The sequence below is a fragment of the Phascolarctos cinereus genome, unplaced genomic scaffold (genome assembly GCF_003287225.1).
Source record: "Phascolarctos cinereus isolate Bilbo 61053 unplaced genomic scaffold, phaCin_HiC Scaffold_4;HRSCAF=312, whole genome shotgun sequence".
NCBI lineage: Eukaryota > Metazoa > Chordata > Mammalia > Diprotodontia > Phascolarctidae > Phascolarctos > Phascolarctos cinereus.
The window spans coordinates 552,272,801-552,300,113 of record NW_027555847.1 but is presented as its reverse complement, the minus strand read 5'-3'; the positions used below and the strand labels follow the sequence as shown (position 1 = coordinate 552,300,113).

Sequence of the window (27,313 nt, the reverse complement as noted above, 5' to 3'; positions counted from 1 at the left end):
TATATAATCAGCTAGGTATGAGAAGTGAGGGAGAGGGCAGAATCTGACAAAAACACATAATTTTGGTTAATTTAGTAATATGAAAAGTGGTAGAGGAACCCAGTTCTTCCAGTATTCAAGCAAAGATCTCAAAGGTCATGAGGTACCAAAGAGAAACAATATGTCCTGTATTTTGTGAGAAACATGTGGGTACTGGGAGAAGGGCCTGCCAGGAGATTCTGAAACCAGTATGCTCTTGGGTAAGCAGTCTAAAAAGTAGGTACACTGAATATAGGTGTGGGAGTGTTGGTGGGAAGCCTGCATCCAGCCCAGTTTGAACGTCATACATGTAGATCATCTGAGGTGGAAACCATCATGGGCTCTGATAATCAGGGTCTGAAGCTAGTGGAATTTCAGCTCTAGCTAGTCCTAGCAGCAGTGGGACATCAGCCTCTGTGAAGCAAATCAGAGTGTGGTCATTGTATAACTAAGATCTATAGCAGAAACCAACGTATGCTCAACTACAGAGTACATTTGCTGAGGCCTTAAAAGAAACCTGAGGAGAGTTTGATTTCCAATATTAATTGTGCCCTTTGTGGGGCACAGCAGAGGGCAAAACCAGCTCTTGATTGGGAATTATTCAATACCGATCAGACACACCATTGAGATATCAATTTGGGATTATGAAAAAGGGGAAGGCTAGCTTAAATTCCAAATCCAGAAACTCAAGACTACATATATGAGCAAGCAGAAAGAAACATCGTGTACATGGAAGAAATACTATGTTGGGAGAAGCCTAGGAGATAAACCCAGAAGAACAGAATAACACCATATCAAGAATAATTATTACCTCACAGAAAAGAATGGTTTGGACAAAAATTTTGAGAGTTTCTAGAAGAAATGAAGAAAGAGATAAATTAAGATTAAAATTAGAACCCTTGAGGTAGAAATTGGAAAGAGAATAAAGAGTTTAGAACATAAGGTGAAAAATGGTGCTGAAATAATAGATTTCCTAACAAATAGAATGGAACCAGCATCAATTCTTTCAATTTCTATTTTGCCCTCTGGTTCTAAAATATCAGGGCAGTTTTCCTTGATAATTTCTTGAAAGATGATGTCTAGGCTCTTTTTTTGATCATGGCTTTCAGATAGTCCAATAATTTTAAAATTATTTCTCCTGGATCTATTTTCCAGGTCAGTTGTTTTTCCAGTGAGATATTTCACCTTGTTTATTATTTTTTCATTATTTTGGTTTTGTTTTACATGTCTTGATTTCTCAGAAAGTCAGTAGCTTCTAGTTGCTCTGTTTTAATTTTTAAGGAAGTATTTTCTTCATTGAGCTTTTGGACTTCCTTTTCCATTTGGCCAGTTCTGCTTTTGAAGGCATTCTTCTCCTCATTGGCTTTTTGGACCTCTTTTGCCATTTGGGTTAGGCTATTTTTTAAGGTGTTATTTTCTCCAGTATTTTTTGGGGTCTCCTTTAACAAGCTGTTGACTTGTTTTTCATGATTTTCTCGCATCAGTCTTATTTCTCTTCCCAGTTTTTCCTCTACTTCTCTTACTTGCTTCTCAAAATACTTTTTGAGCTCTTCCATGGCCTGAGACCAATTTATATTTTTCTTGGAGGCTTTGGATGTAGGAGTTTTAACTTTGTTGTCTTCTTCTGGTTGTATGTTTTGGATCTTCTTTGTTACCAAAAAAAGATTCTGTGGTCTGACTCTTTTTGCGCTGCTTGCTCATGATCCTGGCCACTTACTTGAGTTATAAATTCTTTGTTAAGGTAAGAATCTGCTTCCAGTGTGGAGAATGTATTGTCCCAAGCTTCGGGGTTTTGTGCAGCTGTTTTCAGAGATGCTTCTAGGGACCCGTAAATTTTCAGTTCTTGCAAGGTGGTAGGATAAGGGGCGAGGTGTTTACTCTTTTCTGGCCTGTGCTGTGGTCTGTGAGTGACCACAAGCTTCTTTTCTGTCTTGGAACTGTGAGGAGGATTTTCTCTTCATAGCCACTACAAGCTCCACCACGCCAGCGCTCCTCTTCATCCCAGGACCATCACCCAGAACTGTGACCCAGATCCAAGCAAGGCAAAGCAAGAGATTCCTGCCTCATCACCAGCAAAGAGATCCCTGCAGTACCCCTCTGATCAGCCACTTGATTCCCCCTCAGTGTGTAGGCCCAAAGCTCCTGAAGCATCCACTGCCCCAGGGCTGCAGCCTGGACTGGGGCTGGGACCGAGTTTCTCTCTCATTTTGGTTACAGATTTTTCCCACTGACCTTCTAAGTTGTCTTTGGCATTTGTGGGTTGAGAAGTCTGGAAACCACCACAGCTGCCCATGATTCAGTCCTCTGAGGCCTGATCCAGGTTCACTGAGGCCTGTGTTGCCTGTGCACCCATGCTGAACTGCATTCCTCTCCCAGCCTGGCGCAATCAACCATACAGGTTGTCTTGGGCTGGAAATTTGTTTCACTCTGTCTTTTTGTGGGTTCTGCTGCTTTAGAATTTGTTTAGAGCCATATTTTACAGGTATTTGGAGGGGTTTGGGGGAGAGCTTAAGCAAGTCACTGCTTTTACTCTGCCATCTTGGCTTTGTACCCCCCCCCCCGCCAGCAGTCAATTAAGAAACATTTATTAGATGCCTTTATTTTAGGCACAATATTAAGCAGTGTGACTCTCCACTTAGCACAGTGACTGAAGTCAAATTCCATTAGACAAAAAACATTGAAACAAAATAAAAAGACTGAAAAATTTAGAACATGTGAGGCATCTTACATGCAAAACAGGTAGACCTTGGGTTATAACAGATCTGGTGTAGTTTCTTTTATGAATTCTTGAAACAGAGTACCCAGGGTTTGATTGCTTTTGGTCATGATTTTCATGGAATTCTATAATGAAATTTAAATAATTATAATGGGTTAAATGATGATCAAATGGTAATATTTTCGTGGAGGAAAAGTGACAGTGTCCTCAAGGGTCTGCTTTCTCCAAAATTACTAATGATTTCTTAATTACCTTATCTTATGGCCTTTTTTTTCAGTCTGCATCTTTCTTGACTTCTCTGCAGCCTTTGACATTGTCTTTCACTCTTTTCTCCTTGATATTCTTCTCTCTCTAGGTTTTCACACTATTCTCTTCTGATTCTCCTTCTTCTTCCTGACTGTTCCTTCTCAGTCTTCTTTGCTACATTCTCGTCTAAGTCATATCCACTAAGTGTGGATATCTCCCTAAGGGTATATGTCCTGGGCCCTCTTCCTTCTCTATACTATTTCAGTTGGTGATCTCATCAGCTCTCATGGTTTTAATTATCACCTATTTACAAATGACTCTAAGAATTATTTGTCTAGCCCTAACCTCTCTCCTGACCTGCAACCTCATATCTCTGACTATATATTCAACACCTTGATATCCTGTAGACCTCTTAAACACAAGTCCAAGCATGCATAAAAATGTAAAATGTAGAATTAGCAGAACAAGAAGTAGAAACATTCAAGAACCCTGTCTCAGAAAAATAAATCTGACTGAACAATAAACAAATGTCCAAAGGGAAGAAAAAACTCTGAGGATAAGATGGGTTTACAGTTGAATTCTGTAAAACATTCAAATGAAAATTTCCATTATTACATAAAATATTTTCCAAAATAGAGAATGAGGGTATCCAGTCATATTACTTTGAAAAAATATGAGCCTAATGTCTAAACCAGAGAGAGGTAAAGCAGATAAAGAAAATGCTATGTCTCTATCTCTAATGAATACAATAGTAGTAGTAGTAGTAGTAGTAGTAGTAGTAGTAGTAGTAGTAGTAGTAGTAGTAGTAGTAGTAGTAGTAGTAGTAATAATAATAATAATAATGATACAGCCCTGGGAAGTAGGTACTGGTATTGTCTCCATTATATAGTTGAAGAAACTGGGTCAGAGATTAAGTATCTTGCCCAGGGTTCTACAGCTTGGAAGTGTCTGAGGCCTGATTTGAATTCATCTTCCTTACTCCACTGCGGAAGTTTTAGGTAAAATATTAGCAAAGAGTATCCAGTGAATTTACTTAGAGTACTTTGTTTAAATATCTTCTTTGCCATTGTCACCTTACTTTCTATTTATGTCTGTAGGTCATAAAACCATATATCTAAAAAGGACCTCATAGTCCTACTCCAGATCTTTTATTTTGTGATTGAGGAAACCAAATCCAGGGAGGTTAAATAATAGGTAATAAAAATTAGTTCTCATTTATGTAGTGATTATTGTGTGCCTGGCATTGTGCTAAGTGCTTTTTAATTATTTTTTCATTTGATCCTGACAACAACCCTGGGAAGTAGGTGTTATTATTATCCCTGTTTTAAAGATGAGGAGACTGAGATAAATAGAGATGAAATGACTTGCCCAGGGTCCTAGCTGTAAGTCTGAGGTAGATTTGAACTCAGGTCGTCCTGATTCTAGGTCCAGCATTCTATCCACTGCAGCACCTGGTTGCCTCTAAATGACTTGGTCATCATCAGCACATAGGTTGTAGATATTAGAGGTGAGATTCAAATGTAGGCCCCATGGCACTGGAACTCGAGCTCTTTCCACATCCTCCTTTCAAAAGAAGGCTGTACTGCAGAGCAGTTCCAGGATAGGACTCATTTAAAGCACTGCACCTCTGGTACCTAACCAGTCTTGAAGACAGTTGTCTGCTTAAAAGATGACTGGTTTGACTTGAAGTCACAAGCAACTTAAGGAAATAATAAACTTGGCTTTAAATGTGTTAAGTTTGAAATATTAGTGGGTCATCTGGGTCTAGATCTGAGGGACTTTGGAGATGTGGATCTGGAGCTTGAAAGTCAGATACTAGGACTGGAGAAAAAAGATTTTGGAGTCATTTGACTCCTGAGAAACTGTCTTGGGGGAAAAAAACACACAGGAGAGAGTGTTAAGAAAGAAGTGAAGATGATGATCCTTTGAGAACACCCACCTAAATGTGTTAGGAAAAGGCAAAACAATCAAGGAAGGTAGTTGAGGAGTGTCGTGCCTGGGCAGCTAATGGAGTCTTCAAAGGTAATCCATGATGACATATATACCATTTTTATTTACAGAAGGCTTTCTTGTTAGGTTCTTCACTGCAAGCAGGACTGGCAGAATTACACGCTTCAAGAATACAGAATAGAATCATAGTGCCATGGCAGCTAAATAGTGAAGTGGAAAGAGAGCCAGCTGGGCCTGGAGTCAGGAAGACCTAGTTCAGATTTAGCCTCAGACACTTACTAGCTATGTGACCCTGGATAAATCACTTAACCTCTTACTGCCCTCATCTGTAAGATAGGGGTGATAATAATGCCTTACCTACCAGGGTTGTTGTGAAGATCAAATGAGATAATATTTTTAAAGTGCTTAGCACAGTTCCTGGCCCATAGTAGGGGCTTAATAAATGCTCATTCCTTTCACTTCCCTTTCAAAGCTAGAAAGAATGCTGAAGATTCAACTGTGAATTGTAGTGAGCCAAGAGAGGTTAACGCTGTTTTTCACAATCACAGCTAATTAATTGCAGAGCTGGGACAAGACCTGAGTTTCCTTTAACATATGTTCTTTTTCAGATAAGCTACTAGAGGAAGGCTTCTGTAGGTCAGAAATATTCTTACTTTCCCCAAACATAAAAACATAAGTTCTTTGTATCATTTACTAGAAACCTGCTATTATGGCTGCCGTAATAAGGACCTGTTCTTTTACTTTGGTGTGTGTCGACAGGTGGAGTCAACAAACCTATATTAAGCACTTACTAGGTGCTAGACATTGTGCTGAGTCCTGGAGATACAAAGAAAGACCCCTAAAAGCCCCCCAAAACAAAAAAAAAATCAAACATTATTCAAAAACCTATTTGGAAACAAGATATATACAATATAAATTGGAGATAATCAACAGAGGGAAGACACTAGCAAAGAGGGATCAAGACAGGCTTCATGATGGTGATACTTCAAGTGAGACTTGAAGGAAACCAAAGAAGCCAGCGGTTGGAGATGAGGAGGGAGAGAATTCCAGGAATAAACAGCCAGTGAAAATTTCTGGAGCGGAGAATTGTGCTGTCTTGTTAAGAGAACTTTATGTGGTGTTCAAATGATTCGTTTCTTTATATGAAGCCATAATGAGAAAATGGCATACTTTTCCCTCCCTCCCACCTTACACACTGGTGAAAAAATGATAATAATAATAATAACAGCAACTAACATTTATATAGCACTTCAGTGTCTGTGAAAGCACTCACAAATATCTAATTTTATCCTCATCATAACCTTGGGAGAAGGGGTGGGTGGGTTGGTATTGCTATTATACCCAGGTGAGGAAACTGAGACATAGATTTGCCCACAATCACACACAATGGCTTTCTGAGGCTGGATTTAACTTCTGTTCTGCCACAGGCTCGGCTATATCCCCAGCACCAACCACTGCCTCTGATAATCTCTGGGACAAATTAATTATAAATAGTTTGGGTTTTTATAATGTTTTTAAAGTAGTAGTTTTTTTTTTTTTTAAAGTGGTACCTTGTTTACTGTTTTGGGGGCAAATTGCAAGTATGTGGTTGATTCATTGTGGGTGGGGTTTTTTTGTTTGTTTTGCTTGTGGGTTATATTGTTTGGCTGAAGTGCAGTTAGTGGTGTTTCTCCATTTGCTCACTCAACTTGGTTGTAAGGGACATTTTCTCGTGGTTACACTTTTGAAATGGTTTTTTGGTTTGGTTTAGTTTAGGGGTGGGGAACCTACAGCCTCTAAACCACATGTGGCCCTCTACATCCTTTGGGTTCAGCCTTTTGAATAAATCTTAAGTTTTACAGAACAAATCCTTTTATTAAGGGGATTTGTTCTGCAAAGTTTGAATTCAGTCAGAGGGTGGCACTTGAGGACCTAGAGAGCCACGTGTGGCCTTGAGGCTGCAGGTTCCCTGCCCCTGGTTTAGTTCATTCCTTTTCTGGATTGAATCTTCTGAATATGCTATTCCATTTTTTAAAAAACATTTTCCTTGTTAAATGTACTTTTGTAGTCTGCTTGTTGACCTCTCAGATCAAAAAATGCTGCCAACATAGCAGACTATTATGCTGATACAATACATAGACTGTGTTGTAAACATATGGTTATAGATTAATATGTTACTTCAGTCTCCTTCAAGTTGATTTTATTCACTTTTTTTTTAACATTTCAAATATTTTAAGGAGTTGTTGTTTGTAACTCTGTGACTGCTGACTTTTCCAAATAGACCATAACCTTGTGAATGTTTATGTAATCATTTTAAAAAGTTCTGTCATCAACATGCTTAACTCCTGAAAATCCAGACCTTGCTTCATACTTTTTCATGATTGGAACTTAAACTCCTAAATTGGCAATTGCTCTCTCAAGAAAAAAAATCTGAAAGTGATGGCTGACTTTCATGTCTAGCTAAACTATTTGTAACTTTTCTGAGGTTTAAAGTTTGTAAGGTCAGTACACAGCTGAAGTAGCTTAGGTTAATGAGTTTGCTTCCTATAATTTTTGTCCTATTTGAAGATGAATAAAAATGGCATGAAATGTCATAGGACCATCTGGAAAAGAGACCATTGAGTCCAAAAAGTCTTTTAGATTTAGAACCAGAGTATTTGAATTTTTAGCTCAGTTAATTATTACCTTTTTGGTAGATCACTTAACCTCTCTTGCCTTCAGTCATCTTTAGAGTGAGAGGTTTGTCCCAGATGGCTTCTAAGATGCCTTCCTGCTTTACATCCACTACCCAAATCCAAAGTCAGTCTTTAAACCCTGAGAGATAATTCCTCCCCATGGCTTTCTCACTCCGTAAAATCCTTCCTCCTTGCCCACTTTTTCTCTTATTGGTCAGTTCCTTCCCAAATCTCCATTTAAAGTGAAGTTTTCAGGTCAGTCATATTCACTTTTTCATTCTTCTCTGGGCTGCACTCCTGAATCTCTAGACTTCTTTCTCTACCCTGCCCCGTGGCCAGTACCTTTTTCCCCTACTTTCCTTTCAGCTCTTTTTTATTTGTCTTCCCCCCACTAAAATGTAAGTTCCTTGTGGACAGAATTATCTTAAAAGTGAATTATATCATAAATTTCAAGAACAACCTCTATATTACATATATTATTTGCAAAAATAGAAATAGAAGGCACCTTACCAAACTGCTTATATGAAAGAAATATGGTTGGATTTTAAAACAAGGGAGAGATTAGGCAGAGAAAGAAAACTGTAGCTCAGTGTCATTAATAAGATCAACACAGCTATAACTTATACAATTTTAGCAAAGAGCCACAAAAATATATTCAATAAGTTATTCAATACAATCTCTTTGAATTTATATCAGGAATGTAGTTTTGGCTCACAGGAAAATAATAATCATGATACATCATATTAATAAGAAAAGCAAGAAAGTAACATGATTCTATCAATATAGAAAAGGCCTTTGGAAAACTACAGCACTAATGTTAAAATGAAAAAAAAAACAAGTTTAATTGGGCTTTGCCCTAATATCATGGAATATATATTTCTGAAACCAAGAATTAGAGTAATTCATAATGGAAAAAGAAACACTACAAGGTCATGAAATGACATCAAGAATAAGGGGAAGATACTTATTCATACCATTATTATTATTTGATATAATTCCAGAAATATGAGCTATAGTAATAAGGGAAGGGAAAAGAAATTCCGAGAATAAACATAGGCAAAGAGGAAGCAAAATTACCCCTCTCGCTAATGATGTGATAAGTTTCAGTGAAAGAGATTTAATGAAGAAATTAAACAAAACAATAACTTCAATAAGTAACATGATAAAAAATGAATCTCCCCCAATTATGTTTCTATATAATAATGAATATAAGTCCCAAATTTGTCTTTGTAGGTTAATGCCTAGGTATTTTACACATTCTTAGCTGTTTTGAATGGAATTCCCTTTTATAACTCTTTTTGCTAGATTTTGGTTTGGTTTGGTTTGGTTCACATGCCATAGTTCATTTTTATTCATTAGATATTTTTAGAGGTTGATGAATTTAGCAGGAACCTTTTCCATTAATATTTTTAATGGAAGCTTTCATTGTATTTCTTTTCATCCTTTACAGATAGGAGATGACTTGGGGATACAGAGATAGATTAATGCGGAGATTTACCAACTGAGAGGGTGTGGTAATTTATCTCCCTCATTCAAAACCTGATTGAAATCCCTGTTCAGGGAGGAATGGCAGCACTGAATGTATCTGTAGCCTTTTTTCTCCTTGACATTAGAAAATTATTTGTAGGTAAGATTTTCTGTAGATCAGTGCTTGGTCCTACCCAGTGACCCAGAAATTCAATAAAAATATTTGGCTGAAGTTCTTCATGTAAGTGTAGTCTGTATTACTGGCACAGTATTTCAAGGTAGACTTTGAACTATTAATTTGAAATACAGTGATTGTACAGGTCATCTGAAAATGATCTAATTGTTTTCAATGGACTATAAGCTCAATATGGACTATTACGCCTGTCAAGAAAGCTAATGGATTCTTAAACTGCTTTAAGAAAGGCAGAATGTCCAGGATTAGGGAGTTGATAGTCCTCATCCTTATTCAGTAGAATATGAGATCCTTAACGGTAGGGACAGTTTCTATTTTAAATTTTGGTTTGGTTTGTCCCATACCCCCATTGCCTATCATGTTGTCTTCCACATAATAGGTACTTCATAAATGCTTGTTAAATTGAATTGAATTGAGTCAAGATGGTGAAATACGTTGAGTTCATGGCATATAAGGTCAGTTCAAGATAAATGGGCATGTTTAGCCTGGAGCAGAGAAGACTTAAGAGGACATTCTAGTTCTCTGATCTTTAAAGGGCTGCCATGTGAAAGAGGGCTTTGCCTTGTCCTGTTTGGCTACAGAAAGCCTGTGCTAGGAGCGGTAGATAGAAGACGCAGCCAGGGCCATGTAGGCTTGATATCAGGTAAAGCTTTCTTACAGTGGAGCTCTCCAGAAGTTGAATGGTTTACTCTGGCAAGTTATTCATTCCCTCCATTGGAGGATGTCAAGAACAAGTTGGATGATCACTCATTGGGCATTTTTGTATAGGACGTTTTTGTTCCTAAAAAATTTAACTTGATAGCCTGTGAGATGCCCTCCAACCCAGAAACTCTTTCAGATAAAACTATTATTTCTTTGAAAAAATTAATATGGTAATACTTTCAAAATTCTGAAGTACTTCAGCTTTCCTATTTTTTGTAAAATGTCTTTATCTCCTGTTTCTTTTGCCTTTCTTTTCCTCCTCTCACTCCTGAAAACTTGACATTTTCTAAGCATTTTGATATTTTTTCTTAACGTTTAAAAAAAGAATTGTATGTTTCAGCAAAGGTCAAGTTTAGAAATCATCACTCATCACATGCTTATTCAGGTTTTATTTTTAAATTACATTCAAGTGTCTGACTAGCATGTGGTATTTCTTACTTTATAGACTAATGCCAGACTCAGTGTCTTTTGCTTCAAGAAATAAATCACTAGTGATTTTTGCATTTGGTGTGAGAAGCATTTGAGTCATACCCATTGTCTACTATGTCTTTTCTTTAAACTTGTAATTATTTTCAAGAGGGAAGATGGTAAACTACAGTTTGATATCTTTGGCTAATATGTTTACAACTAAACTCTACATATGTTTACAAAAAATATGATTTGTCAATTGCATTCCTTCACTTATGCAGAGATACATTTACTGTGTTGCATGAAATTGTTAGTTGTATTGGCTCAGAATTTGTTTTTGTAGTTTTCAGTTGATTTTCAAAATTAGAAAAAAGTGGAAAGCTTACTTGATGTATGTGATTTATTGTTCCCCTACAGTAACAGAGAATGTGTTTTGTAACAGTTCAGTATAAGAACCTCATAATTTTCAGTTTCAAGTTTCTTTCTTTCTTTTTTTTCCCCTGACTTCTGCTCTTCAGAAGAAAGACAGTCTAAAATCAAATGAATGTTCTCCTTAGTACTGTACTGAGAGCACAGACTTACCTGTGACTAGATTCTCTCTATTTAGGGGAGAATATCCCCCTTTACTATTAAATTATCTAACATATTCCTTTCTGTTTCCTTATGTAAACTGCTTCATTGAAAGCTAGTTTGGTTTAGTGGAAGGAATTTTCTACTTCGAATCAGGAGAGATATTGGTTTGAATTCAGCTTCTAACATGTGCTGGGACCATTGGCAAATCATTTAACCTCTCTATGCTGCAATTTCCTTACATGTTAAATGGAAAAAGATATATAGAATATTTATTAAGCAGTTACTCTGTGCCAAATATTGTACTGGGCAATACAAACACAAACAAGTCAGTCTGTGCCTTCAGGTAGAGTGGGATGTTGGGCAAGGATGTTGGTGAAGTTCAGAGAAGTCTGTTCAGGACTGAAGTGAACATGGCCAGGACTCCTCATAAAATGGTGGTCCTGGCTAGGGTTTCACCTATTAGAAGAGTGGCCTGGAGTACCTGCAGTAATTGCTGCAGAATAATAGCTTCAGTGCCCTCTTCAAAGGATTATTATGAGGATCAAAAGTAATAAGGTATATAAAGTCATAGAAGTGCTTTAAAAACTTTAAAAACACCATGAAAATGACAACTTGTTATTATTTTGTTAAAATATACTTTAAATGTATATGTCTGGGTGGATATATGTACAAATGTATACATATATCCACACCCACATATATTTATATATAGATCTTACTATTGATCTTGATCCCAGGATCCCAGTATTGGACCCACCTCCAGTCATTCAGTTTCTCAATGATATTCCTATGCCACTTCTTGAGTATAGATTATCATTGGAAGCCTAGCTTAAAAAGGCAAAGGTCTCCCATTGCAACCTGGGCCATTGCCAGTCATCTTGACTTATGTCTTGCCACTGGACTCCAATGACTGTGGACAAAACTTGAGGCTGATGACCTTGCACAGCTCTGGCTCACTTAAATACAATTCACTTGGAAGTCAAGACAACACCTTCCTGGTGTTATTGGTCCTCTTTGAGAACAAAGGACAAACAACAATAAACAGCTCCAGCAACCCTGACCTAGGAATTGCTCTGAGGAAGAGGAAGGCACAGTCTCTCCATCCTCTTTATGTGGCTGGGCAGAGATGAAGTCAGCCTCCTGTTGCAGTAGTACTCTAGAGGATTTGCAGAAGCAAAGTATACTAGCAGACACATAGCAAGAGGGAAATATCTGTATGGGTTATCTTATTGGAACTTCTTGCTTTTTTAAAGTCTTAAGGAAACATTTGTAATTCTTCTACTTCTGATACATAATTCCTCTTGGGAGGGGCATGGTGGGGAAAAGGTCTAGTCCTCTGTTTTGTTGGTTTTGTGACTTCATTCAGTCCTTAAATTAATTCGTAATTAAAAACCCACAGTTATGTTTGATCAGAAATAACATACATAAATATTTTTAAAAAAACATTGAATAAAAACTAAATGTACATACTTAAGTTCTTAAGAAATGAAAATCCTATTGGATTTTGAAACAAAAGACCTTTTAAACTACAGGATTTTGCCACATTATATTTTAGTTATTTGAAGATAGATTTGTTAGTTTTTATTCGGGAGACTTTGTCAGGGTCATTGCTATACAAAGTTTTCCTTCCTTCCCCTTTCTTCCTTCCTTCTTTCCTTCCTTCCATCCATCCTCCCTCCCATGATAATTTTTTTGTTTTCTTAATCGCTAGAATTTCTTCTAGCATTTTTTCACCTTCCTTTCTTCCAGAGAGCATGCAACATTAAAAAAATAATAATTTTTTAAAGAAGAAAATTAGAAAAGGAAGAAAAGAAAAAAATCCAATACTGATTATACGTTGAAAACTTTTTATGAACGTAGCACACCCATGGAATGACAACCCTTCCAAAGTAGTGAGGGGGAAAGTTTCCTTCTGTCACTTATTTGGTGCTACCCTTATTCATTATAATTTGGCAGCATTCATTTTTCTTTTTTCTGTTGTTGTTTATACTGTTGTAGTCATTGTTTGTATGTTTTCTTGGCTCTGCTTAGTTCACTCTTTATCAGATCATAAAAATCTTTCCATACTTCCTTTTATTTATAATATTAATTGTTTCTTATTGCACAGTGATATTTGTTTACATTCAGGTACCATAATTTGCTTAACCATTCTCCAATGAATTGGCATTGACTTTGCTTCCAGTTATTTTTTCCACAAAAAGTGTTGCTATAAAAATTTTGATTTATGTGGAAGTCTTTTTTCCTTGGAGTATCAGCCTAGTAATGAGATAAAATAATATGGACACTTTAGTCACTTTATTTTCTTCATTACAAATTTCTTTCTCAAATGGTTGTACTGATTCACATCTCCATCAGTCATGCCCTGGTGTACCTATCTTATATATCTCCATCTTTAAATATTCCCATCTTTTTTTTTTAGTCATCTTTTCTATTTTGCTTGTTATGAGGTAAAACCTCAGGGTTTTAAAATTTGTATTTCTCTTAATGTTAGTGATTTGGAGATATATTTAATAGTTTTCAATTTTTCTTCTGATAATTTTTTGATCATAATTTGACCATTTATCTATTAGGGAATGGTTTTTCATTATAGCTCTGTGTCTGACTCCATAATCTGTCAGTTGTCTATGAATTTTTGATACCTAACCTTGATCTGAGGAAATTGATGCAAAAAATTTTCCCCATTCACCTGCTTCCCTTTTTATCCAAATTGCATTAATTTTGTTTATGCAGAAGCTTTTCAATTTCATATAATCAGAATTATCTGTTTTCATCTTTTGAAGTTGCCTCTATCATTGATTTGGTTAAGAATAATCTCCTATCCATAGTTGTGAAATGTATATGATATCCTTCTGATATGATCTATAATATTAAATTATGTATCCATTTTGAATTATTGTGCAACATGGGATTAGATGTTAGTCTAAATCTAATTTCTGCTATACTGCTTTTCAGTTGTCTTAGCAGTTTTTAATCAAATAGGAGTTTTTTCCATAAATAATTTGTTTTCTAGTTTATCAAACACTGAGTTATCGAGTTCCATTGTTTCTAATTCTCCCTCATTCATTCTACTGTCTGTTTTTCAACCAATACTACATAGTTTTCATGGTTCTTTTTTTATAATATAGTTTAAGGTCTAGAGGTTCTATTGTCCCTTCATCCCTACCTTTTTTTTTTTTTAAAGGCAATTGGGGTTAAGTGACTTGCCCAGCTAGTAAGTGTCAAGTGTTTAGTCTGAGGTCGGATTTGAACTCAGGTACTCCTGACTTCAGGACTGGTGCTCTATCCACTGCACCACCTACCTGCTCCTTCCCTACCTTTTTTGTTGATGTTATTTTCCTTGATATTATTGATCTTTTATTTCTCCAAATGAATTGTTATTATTTTTTGAGCTCCGAAAAGTATCACTTTGATAATTTGATTGGTATAGCATTCAAATTATATATTAACCTTGGTAATATTATCCTTTTTGTTATATTGGAAGGGCTCAGCGAAGTGCACCAAACATTCCTCCAGTCATTCTTTTATTTCTTTAAGGTGCACTCTAATTGACTCTATACAAGCAAATCTTTTATGTATTTGTGGTTACTTGACATAAGATTTCACTTTCTGTTGTTGCACCTTAGATTTTATTAATAATAATAATAATAATAATAATGATGAGCATTTAAATAACACTTTAAGATTTGCAGAGTACTTTAGAAATACTATCTCATTTTATCTAAACAATAACCCTGGGAGGTATGTGCTATTATTATCCTCATTTTACATATGATAAAACCTCATTTACATATGAGGGTTATGTAACTGGTCCACAATCACACAGCTGATAAGTGTCTAAAGTATGATTTGAAATCATGTTTTTCTGTCTCCAGGTCCAGCATTCTACTCACTAGTATAGAAAAATGCTAGGGGCAGCTAGGTGGTGCAGTGGATAGAACACTGGCCCTGGATTCAGGAAGACCTGAGTTCAAGTGCGACCTCAAACACATAACACTTACTAGCTGTGTGACCCTGAGCGAGTCACTTAACCCCCATTGCCCAACCAAAAAAAAGAAAAAGAAAAATGCTGTTTATTTTGGGTTTGCTTTATAGCCTGCAACTGTGCTGAGACTATAATTTATCTTAGTTCATGTCTTTTCTTATTCCCTAGGATTTGCTATTTGTTACCAATAAATAGAGGCAGTTTTATCTTCTCTTTGCTGATCTTTACACCTTTAATTTCATTGTTGCCTTACTACTATTACTTTCATTTCCAGTATTATATTAAAGAAAGTGGGGATTGTGAGTATAAATAAAAGTGAAGGACAATTGGGAAGGAAAAAAGCAAAATACAGTTATGTTAAGAAAACAAATATTTTCCATAGAAGCAAAACATATTGTTCTTAAAGATTTGATGCTGAGGAATGGCTAAACAAGTTGTGGTATATGATTGTGATGAAATGTTACTGTGCTATAAGAAATGATGAACTGGTTCATTTTAGAAGAACATGGAAAGACTTGCACAAAATAATGAAAAGTAAAAAGAGCAGAGCCAAGAGAACATTGTATACAGTAACAGCATAATCTTTTGAAGAATAATAGTGAATGACCATGTTATTCTGAGTATTATAGATACTCAAATCAACTACAAAGCACCTATGGAGTAAGATTCTGTCTACTTCCAGAGAAAAACCAATACATAGAAGTGAGCATAGTATAGTTTTACATGTATTTTTAAATCTCTGTCAGATGGTATCCCTCTCTAGTGCAGGGTGGGGAGAGAGGGTGGAAGAAATTTTGGAACTTAAAATATAACAAAAAATAAGTAAAATTAATCTTTAAAAAAACATTTGATTCTTAGAAGGAACTTAATGATCATAGGTCTCCCAGAAGAACATGAGAAGTCAAAATAACATCACAATGGAAGAAATAAGACAAGAATATTGTCCAGAACTTCTGAACAAAGAAAACAAGCTAAATTTCTCCTAGCCGTCCCATGACAGAGATTTCTTTTCCTAAAAATAACGACACAAAGTACAGCTTAAATAGAAGAAATGATAGTGGAAGAACAGGCTTATCCCAGGTTTCTTGATATTGATGTTACATTTCTATTTTATTGTTTTAAATAGACTTTTTTATTGGGAACATTTCCTTGAACACACATTGTAGAGTATCAAAAGAAGTTTTTGTTTGTGGTTGGAAAAAATGTCCACAACCTGCCAACTAAGTTTAAAATTGCATAAGAATATGGGTGTTGATGCTGAGAAGTGGTGTGTAGGCAGTACATTTCTTGTCCTGTCTGAAAACAGTTATGAAATACAAACAACTAATGTGGGACTGCTTGCTGCTTTATTTTTATATGGGAAAGACAGTTCTAGAATAGGAAGAAAGCCAAGTAGATTTAAACTAAACTGTTAACATATTAGGAATTGGGATTGATTTATAAACATTTGTATATTATGGAATTTAATTTCTGTGAACTATCAAGATCAACTATATTATCTTGTGGTAGAAAAAGAATACCAATTTTTCCTCATATAAATATGACAGACCAGCTTCTTTATATACATGTTAAAACATTCTGGAACCTTGCACTTAGGTAATTCACTGTTACATCAGTGATTGCAAGCTGTGCTAAGTACAGTAAATAATATAGTGATGTTGACCTATTAGACACTATCTTTAAAAATGGACCCGTCCTATTACGGCAATATTTAAATCTAAAAAGTAGGTCTAAACAAATTGTCTGAACCCCATGTATCACTGAGAATCTGTGATCGTTTGGTAAAACCAGTTTGATATTTCAAATGTAAAAACTTACATATATCAAGAAACAGTGCTGTTAACACTTATTGTCTACCTTGCCTAGTGCATACTGCCTTGGGTATAAAAATTCTAGTCAAATAATATATGTGAAACTATTACCTGAATATAAGTACACAGGTATTATTTTTAGTATTTATGATCATTATTATACATTAAAATCTTGATTTTTGGAATTTATGCAGAATTACAGAATCTAAAAGCTGGAATGCCATTTAATTTAACTCATTCCATCACCAACAATCCTGTATACAAAATATTTGGCAAATGATTACATATTTACCAAAGAAAGGGGGCAGTAATTACCTTCAAATGCATCCCTTTCCACTTTTGGATGTGTCTAATTGTTAGGAAGTTTTATTGCCTGTCCCAAATAGTCAATTAACAAATGCTTCTTGATTAGTTGTGTCAAAATCTGCATTTCTGAAACTTTAATACATTTCTCTTGGTTCTGCAGAACATAACCTAATCCCTCTTTCATGTGACAGCCCTTTAATTATATGAAAAGAGCTATCATGTACCATGTAAATCTTATCTTCTCCAGGCTTAGCATTCCTAATCCCTTCAAGTTATTCAAATATATCATGAGCTAAAGTTCTTTAGTATTTTCCTTACTCTCGTCTCCGTATTCTCCATCTTATTCATGCCTTGCTTAAAATGTGTCATGTCAATCTTAATACAAAATTTCTTTGTGATCCAGATGTGACAGAGTAGTAGAAATATCACTTCCCTTTTTCAGAGCACTGTGTTTTTTAATGCAACCTAAGATTACCTTGATGTTTTAGGCTACCATATCATACAGTTCGTTTCTAGTTGACTTTCAGTCCACTCACACTTCCATATCTTCTTCATTTGTATTTCTTGTTAGACAAATCTTTTCCATTGTATTCTTAGGAGGCTGAATTTTTGAGCACAGATTTAAAAAAAAAACAACTTTGCCCAGGGTCACACAGCTAGTAAGTGTCAAGTGTTTGAGGGCGGATTTGAACTCAGGTCCTCCTGATTCCAAGGCTGGAGCTTTATCTACTATGCCACCTAGCTGCCCCTCTTCAATATTTTTGAGTCAGATTCTGCTATTTCTCCCAACTTTTTATTTCTGCAGTTTTGATAAGAATACCATATTCCATATATCCACATCACTAATAGAAGTATACAATACAGTGACTAGAACAGAACCTCTAGGCTGCTTCACCTGGGGCCTCCTTCCAAGCTAACATTCTGAGTCTGACCATTAACTAGTTCTGAAGTTACCTAGCTGTACTGTTCTCTTATATATAAAGATCTATCTTTTCTAAGGGTAGAATAATATGAGAGATTTTGTCAAGTGCATTGTTAAAATCTAGGTAAACTATATCCAATCAGTTTTCTGCTTTTGCAGTCTAATAATTCTGTCAGAAAAGGAAATAAGTAATTCTGGCCTGACCTGTTCTTAATCAAGCCAAGAAATTTTTTTCCCCCCTGCAGCTTCCTTAGCTAGACACTCCCAAGCTAACCCTTTAAAAACATACTAGAATTTCCCAGAATTGATATCAAAGTCACTGGCCTATAGTTCCCTTCCCCTTTTTTGAAAATTAGATCAGCATTTATTCCTTTTTGGTCATGTTTTATTTCTCTTGTTCTCCATAGTCTTTGCAAGATCACCAATGGTAGATCAACAATTATTTTGTTGCTCTTTCTGTATCTTCTGTGAGAGTTTTTCTGGTACTAGTGACTTGAACTGAGCAAGGGCAAGTCTCATACACATATACACACTTACCTTAGGTTTCAACTTTAACCATTTTTTTTGTAGTCCAGATCTTCTTCTTCTTCTTCTTCTTAGAAGAAATAAGATCAAAATAACAGTAAGCAAATACAACTGGATGGAGTAGGAAAGGCTTAATGTAGACAATCATACTTGAGCTAAGTATTAAAGGAAATTAGGGGTTTTTAAAGGGGGTTGAAGTTAGAGAATTCCAGGTGTGAGGGATAGCTACATATGGAGAGAGGAAATGGAGTATCATGAATGAAAAACAGGAAGAATTCTGGTTTGATTCTGCATAAGATGTCATGAGGGCATAGCACAGAGAGCCTACCACCTTTATACCTGGAAGATATGAATCTTTTAATACATCCCATGCTCTTATCAACTTTCTTTGCCTACTGCTTCCTATTGTTGAATTACATTGGATTTGCATTCCACCACAACTCCCAGACCCCTCTTCAGATAAAGTGCTATCTACTTGTACCTCTTCTATCTTATGCTTTTGAATTAGATAGGACTTTACATTTATCACTATGGAATTTCGTCAGTATTTGATTCAACCCAGTACTCTAGACCAATGGTGTCAAACATGAGGCCACAACATTCCCTAGTGTGGCTTAAACCAGATTAATGTATAATTGGTAAATATTTAATAAAATAAACAAAAATACAATAAGATGTTTTAAAACTAAGTATATGACCTATATGTATGGTTTAGTGACCCCCATTTTGATTGGAGTTTTGATACCAATATTCTAGAGACTGTCAGAATGTTTTTGAATATTAACTCTGTCATCTAGTGTTTTAGCTTGTTCTCCCTGTTTTGGCATACTATTTGACATTTTATTTAAGTCATTGATAAAGATGTTAAATATATCTGGTCCTAACCTTGATCTCTGGATTGTCCCCCTATAAACTATGTGGCTCATTGAAATTAAACCATTAATAAAGTTTATATGAGTCATTGATTCCTGTAATACTTAGCTTACAGGGCTGCTGTGAAGATGAAATGCGATAGTATTTGCAAAGCACCATATGTAATACCCATATATAGAGATATGTATATGTATAAGTAGTCTGGGGGCAGCTAATTGGTGTAGTGGATAGAGCACTTGGCCTGGAGTCAGGAAGATCTGAGTTCAAATTTGCCCTCAGACACATACTAGGTGACCCTGGGCAAATCTTATTTGCCTCTGTTTCCTCATCTGTAAAATGAGCTGGAGAAGGAAATGGCAAACCACTCCAGTATCTTTGCCAAGAAAACCTCAAATGGGGTCACAAAGAGTTGGACATGACTAAAATGACTGAACAACAACAAGAAAAGCAGTCTGACTGTGTCAGCATTGTTCATACTATGTTATTTCAATGAAGATGATAGGTTCTCTTAATCTTTTCAGATTGACATTATTAATCAAATTATACACATGCAATTTTTACCCTTGCTCTCAGAATCCCTAATCACTGAGAAGCACATTTGCATAGCTATCATTGGAGTATGAGGCAATGGAAAAATACTCAGGGAAATTTCATAGCCAACCACATTGTCTTGAGTAAAGAAAAGTATGATTGGTATAGGCCTTTGAAACACTGAATAAAATGACAGCATAAATTCTTCAGTTAATCACAGTATCAGAGACTAGTCTAGTAGGATCAAGTTCAGAAGGGATCAAACACAGTTAGATATCAAGGTCTTATCAAAGGCAGTAAGAGAATGTGCATTTTAACCCTGTGTTATGTAAGCAGTCACAGGGATACATAGTGGATCAAGGCACATGGTAATTCAAACCTTTAATTATTATCACAGAAACAGTGTTTTCAAATACATATTAAAGTTAAATTATGTAATAACATTAGAACTAAAAAAATTTGCTATTATTTCCACATGGAAAGGAGTGTACATATGTAGTAGATATCATTCACAGGGACTGATTCCTGATTCAGATTTTTAAAAAATAGATTTCTTAGAGTGTCTTGTTATTGGGGATGTGGGGCTAACATTAGCACCCTTTTCAGGTTCAGTTTGGTGAGGAAATGAGGCATCTGTAAGTCATGGAACAGTTAGCCAAAGGAGACTTACTTTGCCAGGATACAGTAAATATTTACAGTAAGGATACTTTTTTTTAGTCACTCCCATCTTCCCTTCCTGTTAACCCCTATCTTCCCCATATAGAACTGTGTCTTGTCAGCAGGTCAGAGTATGGTGACTTGTGTGGTTTTTAGACATCCAACAAGTCAGAGAGGTTGCTTAACTTCATGTGGGTGGGATTTTGTTGTGCCCTTAAGTGACCAGTAAGGGTGGTCAAAGGGGGCTGGGAGTAGTCGCATTTCAAGGACAGAGTTGGTAAACTGAATCCTGTTGTAAAAAAATGGGAACCCGGGTCTTACACATGACAATAAGAGATGGAAAACTTGGATAGTTTAAAAAACCTGAGCACCTAAATGATTACAAGTTCTGAACATTAGCCTCTTTAAGAAAAGCTATTAAAAGCTAACAGAAATTCAATTTTTAATTGTATAATTATATCCAACCTTATTATTCAGGTAACATCTTCCCATCAAGTCAAATGCTGCCACCACCACCACAGTGACCACCATTTTCCTTCATACCTCAAAGGAGACAATCTAGAAATCTAAACTCTAGATCCTTGGGAATAGCATTGTTTTCAGCTCAGTACCTAACAGCTCATCATGCTGGGAAGAAACCCTGTGGACATGCACTCTCTCAACTGTTTTTGTAGATGTTCTAGACACAGCTGCTGAAGACCCAGAAATGAAAAGTTCTCACCACCAAAGTCCTTGGCACTATCAAATGGTTCAATATCAGAAACTGATAGAATTTTATAAGCAGAAATGACATTCAAGGAGAAGCATTACCAACTACTTTGCCACTATTCCTTAAAGATCCTAAGATCTTTCAATCTAACTTATAGTTAAAACTTTCCCTATGTTTTGTTCCCCCATTAGAATGTAAGAGCTCTCTTTGAGAGACTGACTTGTGTATTCATATCCTCCATTCTCAGCACAGTACTTTGCACCTAATATGCACCTAATAAATGCTTTCTTCATTTATTTAATCATTCATTCATGTAATTATTGCTGTTACTAATATAGTGCCTTAATAGTTACAGAGCTCTTATATACAGTATTTTATTAGATCTTCACAAAAGCACTGTGAACTGTAGGAACTACAGACAGTGTTACACTGACTTTAGAAATGAGAAAATGGAAGGTCAGAGAGGTGCAATGATTTGTACAGCTACAATAATTAATACTAATTAGTTAAGGCATGACATAATTTTGAGAGTTTCATTTTTGTGACAACAGTCATGGGGTTGTACTTATACTGATGTTAGGCTGTCTTACAATATCTAATTGACATGGTTTCCTCATCTTCAGTTAGTTCTCTTGTCATTTGAGCACTGAATTTCGTGTCATACCCATGTGTTTCAGTGCTCGGTTTTGTTGTATTTTGTTCATCTCTGTCTTACAAGCTCTAGTGTGACAATAACCTCTTCAGTGACTGAGTTATCTGTACTATCAAGAAAGTATCCACTGCTACAATACAATTTTGTTTTCTCTGTAGAATTTATGGTCAAAATGAGCATCAATTTTTCTTTTCTTCAGGCTGAGTTCCACTATAATTTATACAAAACTTGAATAAATTCTGGACTTCTCTGGACTCTGGATATAAAACTTCAACTTAATGCCAAGTATATTTGAAATTTTACTCTCTAGGTCTTTTGAGTCATGTGCTTTATTAATACAGCCCAGGATCTTTTCTTTTTTTCCTGAAAAAATAGCAAGACTGTTTTTGCTGACTCATTCAGTTTGTGGTGTGTTGTCATCTGCTGATTTGATGGCCATCCTGAGAATAATGTTTGGTTCTCTCCTGGAAGTGTTTCAAGTCGTCTCAGACATTGCCTATTTAAAGAATAAGTTAGTACTGTAAGGAATAAAAAAATTAAAATCACAAAGTCAAAATATATTGTTCTTGGCTAGGTAGTTTTTTGTACATTAACACTTTAGGCTGCACTTGGTGTTAGCTTTTTAATATATCAGTTTTCTTTTGAAATTCCCCTTTAATATATCTAAGTATTAGCTTTGTTTTAGGTTGGTACATAATAACTTTATATTATCATTTGCACATTTAATCAAATTCTAGTTGGAGAACTTATACTTTTTTAAAAAAAGTGTAACTATAATTTGTTCAAAAAACTTTGGAAACTAAATTGAATGATTGTCATGGTAGACTGTGTTGAATAGTCTAGTCTTACACCACTTATGCATGTGAAGCATTTGTTTTCTAACTTTATGTTTGCAATTAATATTGGTGATGTTTCTGTATGATGGAATACAGCTAGACCATAGTATGGTTTTCTAAGTTTCAGTTACTATTAGAGGCTTAGCATTTTATATCTTTGAAAAAGGGTCCATTGTTTCAAAATATATATGGATCAAGTTAGGCAAGTGAAATGTAATATGTCAAGTCGTAGTGTTAATGTTTAAAATCATTTTTGCATATCAAATTTCATGAGGAAAAACGAAAGTATAGTGTCCTAGTTGTAAATGCCTATCAAAATAAGTATACTGTGAGCGAGACATTTAAAAAACACACATATAATATTTGAATGAACTTAGAACTGGAGAGGGACAGAGAATGTTAGAGTGAAAAATAGTAATTATTTTTATCCATTATTATGTCTTAGAGTTTAGTTTTACTCCTTTGATAAATATATACAAATTAAATCAATAATGCTTATTTTTTAAGACTTGTTAAGAAGTTCCTTTTTCATCTAAAATGATTTTGTCTTTTTTGTTTTTCTCATGGATCAAAAAAAAATTCAGAGCAAGCCAATTCTTATTTCTAAAATTTCAGTGTAAAACTTTAAAGAGAAAAGCAAAGGCTGACTCCTATCCTTTGAGGTTTTCAATTGTTGCTTGGCCTGTAGCCATGCGAGAACCTGTGCAAAGATGAGTAGGTGTGGTATGAATGTTTTAGCTGCATTCATCGTAACAGTCATGGTCTATTCAGGATTTTGCATCTTCCTCTCTGTTCAACGGCTGTCAATTTTTGGTTTTGGCTTCTAGTAGTTAACCTTGAAAGGTCTTTTGTTCTATGACAGTTGAAGAAATTGGCACAGCTTTCCTTTTCTTAAACAATTTGTTAATTGTTTATAAATAAATGAAGCTCTCTGTTAAATGCTGTTGAGTTCCTGCATTTTATGGGAATCTTGATAAGTCTAAATGGTTGGTCATTATTTCTGGATGATTAAAAAGTTCTTTAACGCAGTTTCAAAGAGCACAATTCTTTCTCTTTTCTTACTTTAAAAATTTTTGCAATATACATTTTCCTTAATGTCTATAACGAGCCTTATTAAAAAAAATCAGATATAGTGGAATTCACAGTTATTTGTAATTGTAGCTATATTTAAGTGGGCAGAAATTTACTTTTGGAAATTGTCATTAGTGATGTTTTTGACCTGTGAAGAGAACAATGAACCCACATAAATGATAAATAACTTAAAGTGTATTCTATACATTTTAATAATACCTAGCCTTTAATAGGTCTATTTAACATTTAATTAGGTAATTTATACTTAATGCATTTTGAATAATGTTACTATTTCCACAGTTAATAAACATTTATTAAGTACATACTATGTACTGAACACTGTGCTAAGTGCTGGGAATTTAAAAAAAAAAAGGCAAAAGACAGTCCCTACCCCCAGGGAGTTCACAATCTAATAGGAAGAAACAACAAGCAAACAATTATATACAAACTATATTCAGAATTAGTAGAAAATAATTAAAAGAAAGAAATAGATTTAAGAGGAGTTGGAAAAGGTTTCCCATAGAAGTTAGGATTTTAGTTTGCACTTGAAGAAAGTCAGGTAGGTAAAGATGAGGTACAGGGACATTCCAAGTATGGGGGATAGCCAGAGAAAATGGCCGGAGCCAAAAGATGGAGTGTCTTGTCTGAGGCACAAAAAGCAGGCTAGTATCACTGGACCAAAGACTATGTCAGATGGGGGAGGGGTTGGGAAGAATGAGGTGTAAGAGTTTGGAAAGGTTGGAGGGGATAGGTTATGAAGTAGATCATGTTTTGAATGCCATATGGAGGATTTTAATTATTTGATTTAGGGAGCAGTAGGTAGCCACTAGAGTGTACTGAGTAAGGCAGTGACATCATTGGATTAACACTTTGGGAAAATCTGTTTGCCAGTTGAATGAATGGATAGGAATGAGGAGAATCTTGATACAAGCAGACCTACCATTAGACTATTGAAGTGGTTTAACATTAGGTGATGAGGGCCTGTGTAAGCCTGGTGGCAGTGTCAGAGGAGAAAAGGGGGCGTATTGAAGAGATGTTATAAAGGTGAAATCTACAGACTGTGCAACAAATTGGAAATTGGATATAGTGAGGAGTCAAGGATGAAACCCAGTTTGAGATCCTAGGGGATGAGGAGAATAATGGCACTCTCTACACTAAAAGTGAAGCTAGGAAAGGGGAGAGTTTAGTGGGAAAATGAGTTCAGTTTTGAACATGTTGAGTTTAAGATATTCACTGGAGATCCCATTCTACATGTCTGAAAGAAGTTGGGTATGTGTAACTTAAGGTCAGTAGAGAGGTTAGGGCATGATAGGTAGATTTGGGAATCATCAACATGGGGTGATAATTAAATCCATGGGAACTGATAAGATCATCAAGTGAAGTAATATAGAGAAGAGAGGAGGGCCCAGCACAAGGTTCTGTGGTATACATATTGTTAGAGGGCATGATCTAGAAGAGCATCTAGTAAAGGAGATGCAGGAGGAGGGGTCATATGGGTAGGTTGATAACCAGGAGAGATGAGGAAGAGGTGAGAAGAGGGAACTCAAGGTGAAAGGCCTCATTTTTTCCCCTCAAAAAAATATGAGGCAAGGAACACAAAAAGACAAAGTGTACAATAAAATATGGACTGTTAGAGATTTAGAGTTCCAGAGGGTACAGTGGAAAGGAGTGGTCAGATATGGAGTGAGACTTGGTATAGGGGGGTGAGAATGAGGGAGTAGAGACAGGTAGGGTTGAGGTACATGGATTATTCTTCAGTAATTGGTGGTTCAGTATTACTGGCATGGTGGGGGTGGAAGTTCAGTTGCTAACCATCATTAACCATTGGAAATGAGATCAAGCAAAGTATGAATGGATTTAAATTTTTCAAGATATCTTTGAGAATCTGTTGAATGTGAGGTAAAATTTCAGAATTGTTTTATTTTACATTTTTCTTACCATTAACAATTTGTAGTCTTTTTTATGCAATTATTGATCATTTGCAGTTCTTTTGGAAACTACTTGTTCATCTCCTTGGACCACTCATCTATCACAAAATAATACTCTTGGTCTTATTTAATTGAAATAGTTCCCTATCTATATTGGTTATCAGAGAAATTTAATATGAATATTAAATACATTGGCTTTGTTGATGCAAAACTGTTTAAATTTGATGTAATTAGAATTTTCTGTTTGGGCTTTTATGTTCTTTTCTATTTCTTCTTTGTTATTCATGACTTTTATAGGTGATATAATTAATGAATTTCTTCTTAAATCATAGATCTGAAAGTTATCTTCTATTCTCCTCTAATTGTTTTTATTTGATTGTGCACTTGGTGCAGCCACTGAGGCTGAGATGCTACAAAGTATGGATTGATTCTCTGCTGCTTGTGCTAATTTTGGCCTAACAATTAACGCCAAGAAAACATAGGTTCTCCACCAGCCAGCACTAAACCATCCATATGTGGAACCATCAGTTACCGCAAACGGAGAAATTTTGAATGATGTGCATAATTTCACTTGCTTTGGCCGCATACTTTTGTGGGATGTACACATAAATGATGAGGTTGATGCACTCATTGCCAGAGATGGCTCAGTGTTTGGGAGATTTGAAGGAAATTGTGAGAGAGAAGAGATATTAGATTGCCTGTGAAGGTCTACAGAGCCATTGTACTAACCTCGTTGTGTGCTTGTGAAACCTGGACAGTATACCAGCACCATGCCAGACAATTGAACTGCTTCCATTTGAATTGTCTTAGGAAGATTCCGAAGATCACCTGGCAAGATAAAGTACCAGGCACTGAGATCCTTTCTCAAGCTGAACTCTCAACTGCGGAAAGCACAACTCCAGTGAGCCACATTGTTTGAATGCTAAATGTACATTTGCCTAAAAGACTATTTTACAGAGAAACTCACACAAGGCAAATGCTCACATGGAGGTCAGAAGAAATATGAGGGTACTCTCAAGATCTCTTTGAAGAACTCTGAAATCAATTGTGAGACATGGGAGACACTGGCACAGGTGTGTCTGCATCAAAGACGGCGCTGTACTGTGTGAGCAAAGCAGCATTGCAGTAGCTCAAAAGAAACGTGAGATGCACAAATTTAGAGCCATCTCCACTCCAAATGTTCATATAGACTATTTATGCCTGACCTGTGTAGTGATATCATTTTGGTCTTCTTTAAGCACAAAGGACAACAGCCAATTGTTTTTATTTTAATAGAATGGCATTTCTTGTCAAAGTTGCTTATTCATTTGGAGCTTATTTTGGTACATTGTATAAAATTTTGATCTTAACTTAGTTTCTCTAAAACTCAAGTTTTCCTAGTACTTTATATTCTTGCTGTCATGTTTTTAAGAGTTATTGAACAGTATTTATTTCTGACTGTTGAACAGGTGTCTCAATGCTTGTACCTACTGCAAAACAAAGCATGCCAGAGGAAATTTGGCCAGTTATCCAATTGATGAACTAGTAAATAGAGCCAAACAGTCTTTCCAAGGTAAGTATTTTGCTATTTTTAATATAATCAT

General features: G+C 35.7%; 1 protein-coding gene across 1 annotated transcript in view; it reads left to right on the top strand.

Annotated features, from left to right (window-relative positions):
- CDKAL1 (CDKAL1 threonylcarbamoyladenosine tRNA methylthiotransferase) overlaps nt 1-27,313 on the top strand; it is a 669,650-nt gene that overhangs the window by 214,433 nt on the left and 427,904 nt on the right. The window contains 1 exon segment of the mRNA XM_020986833.2: nt 27,180-27,282. Coding sequence (XP_020842492.1) covers nt 27,180-27,282 — 103 coding nt within the window.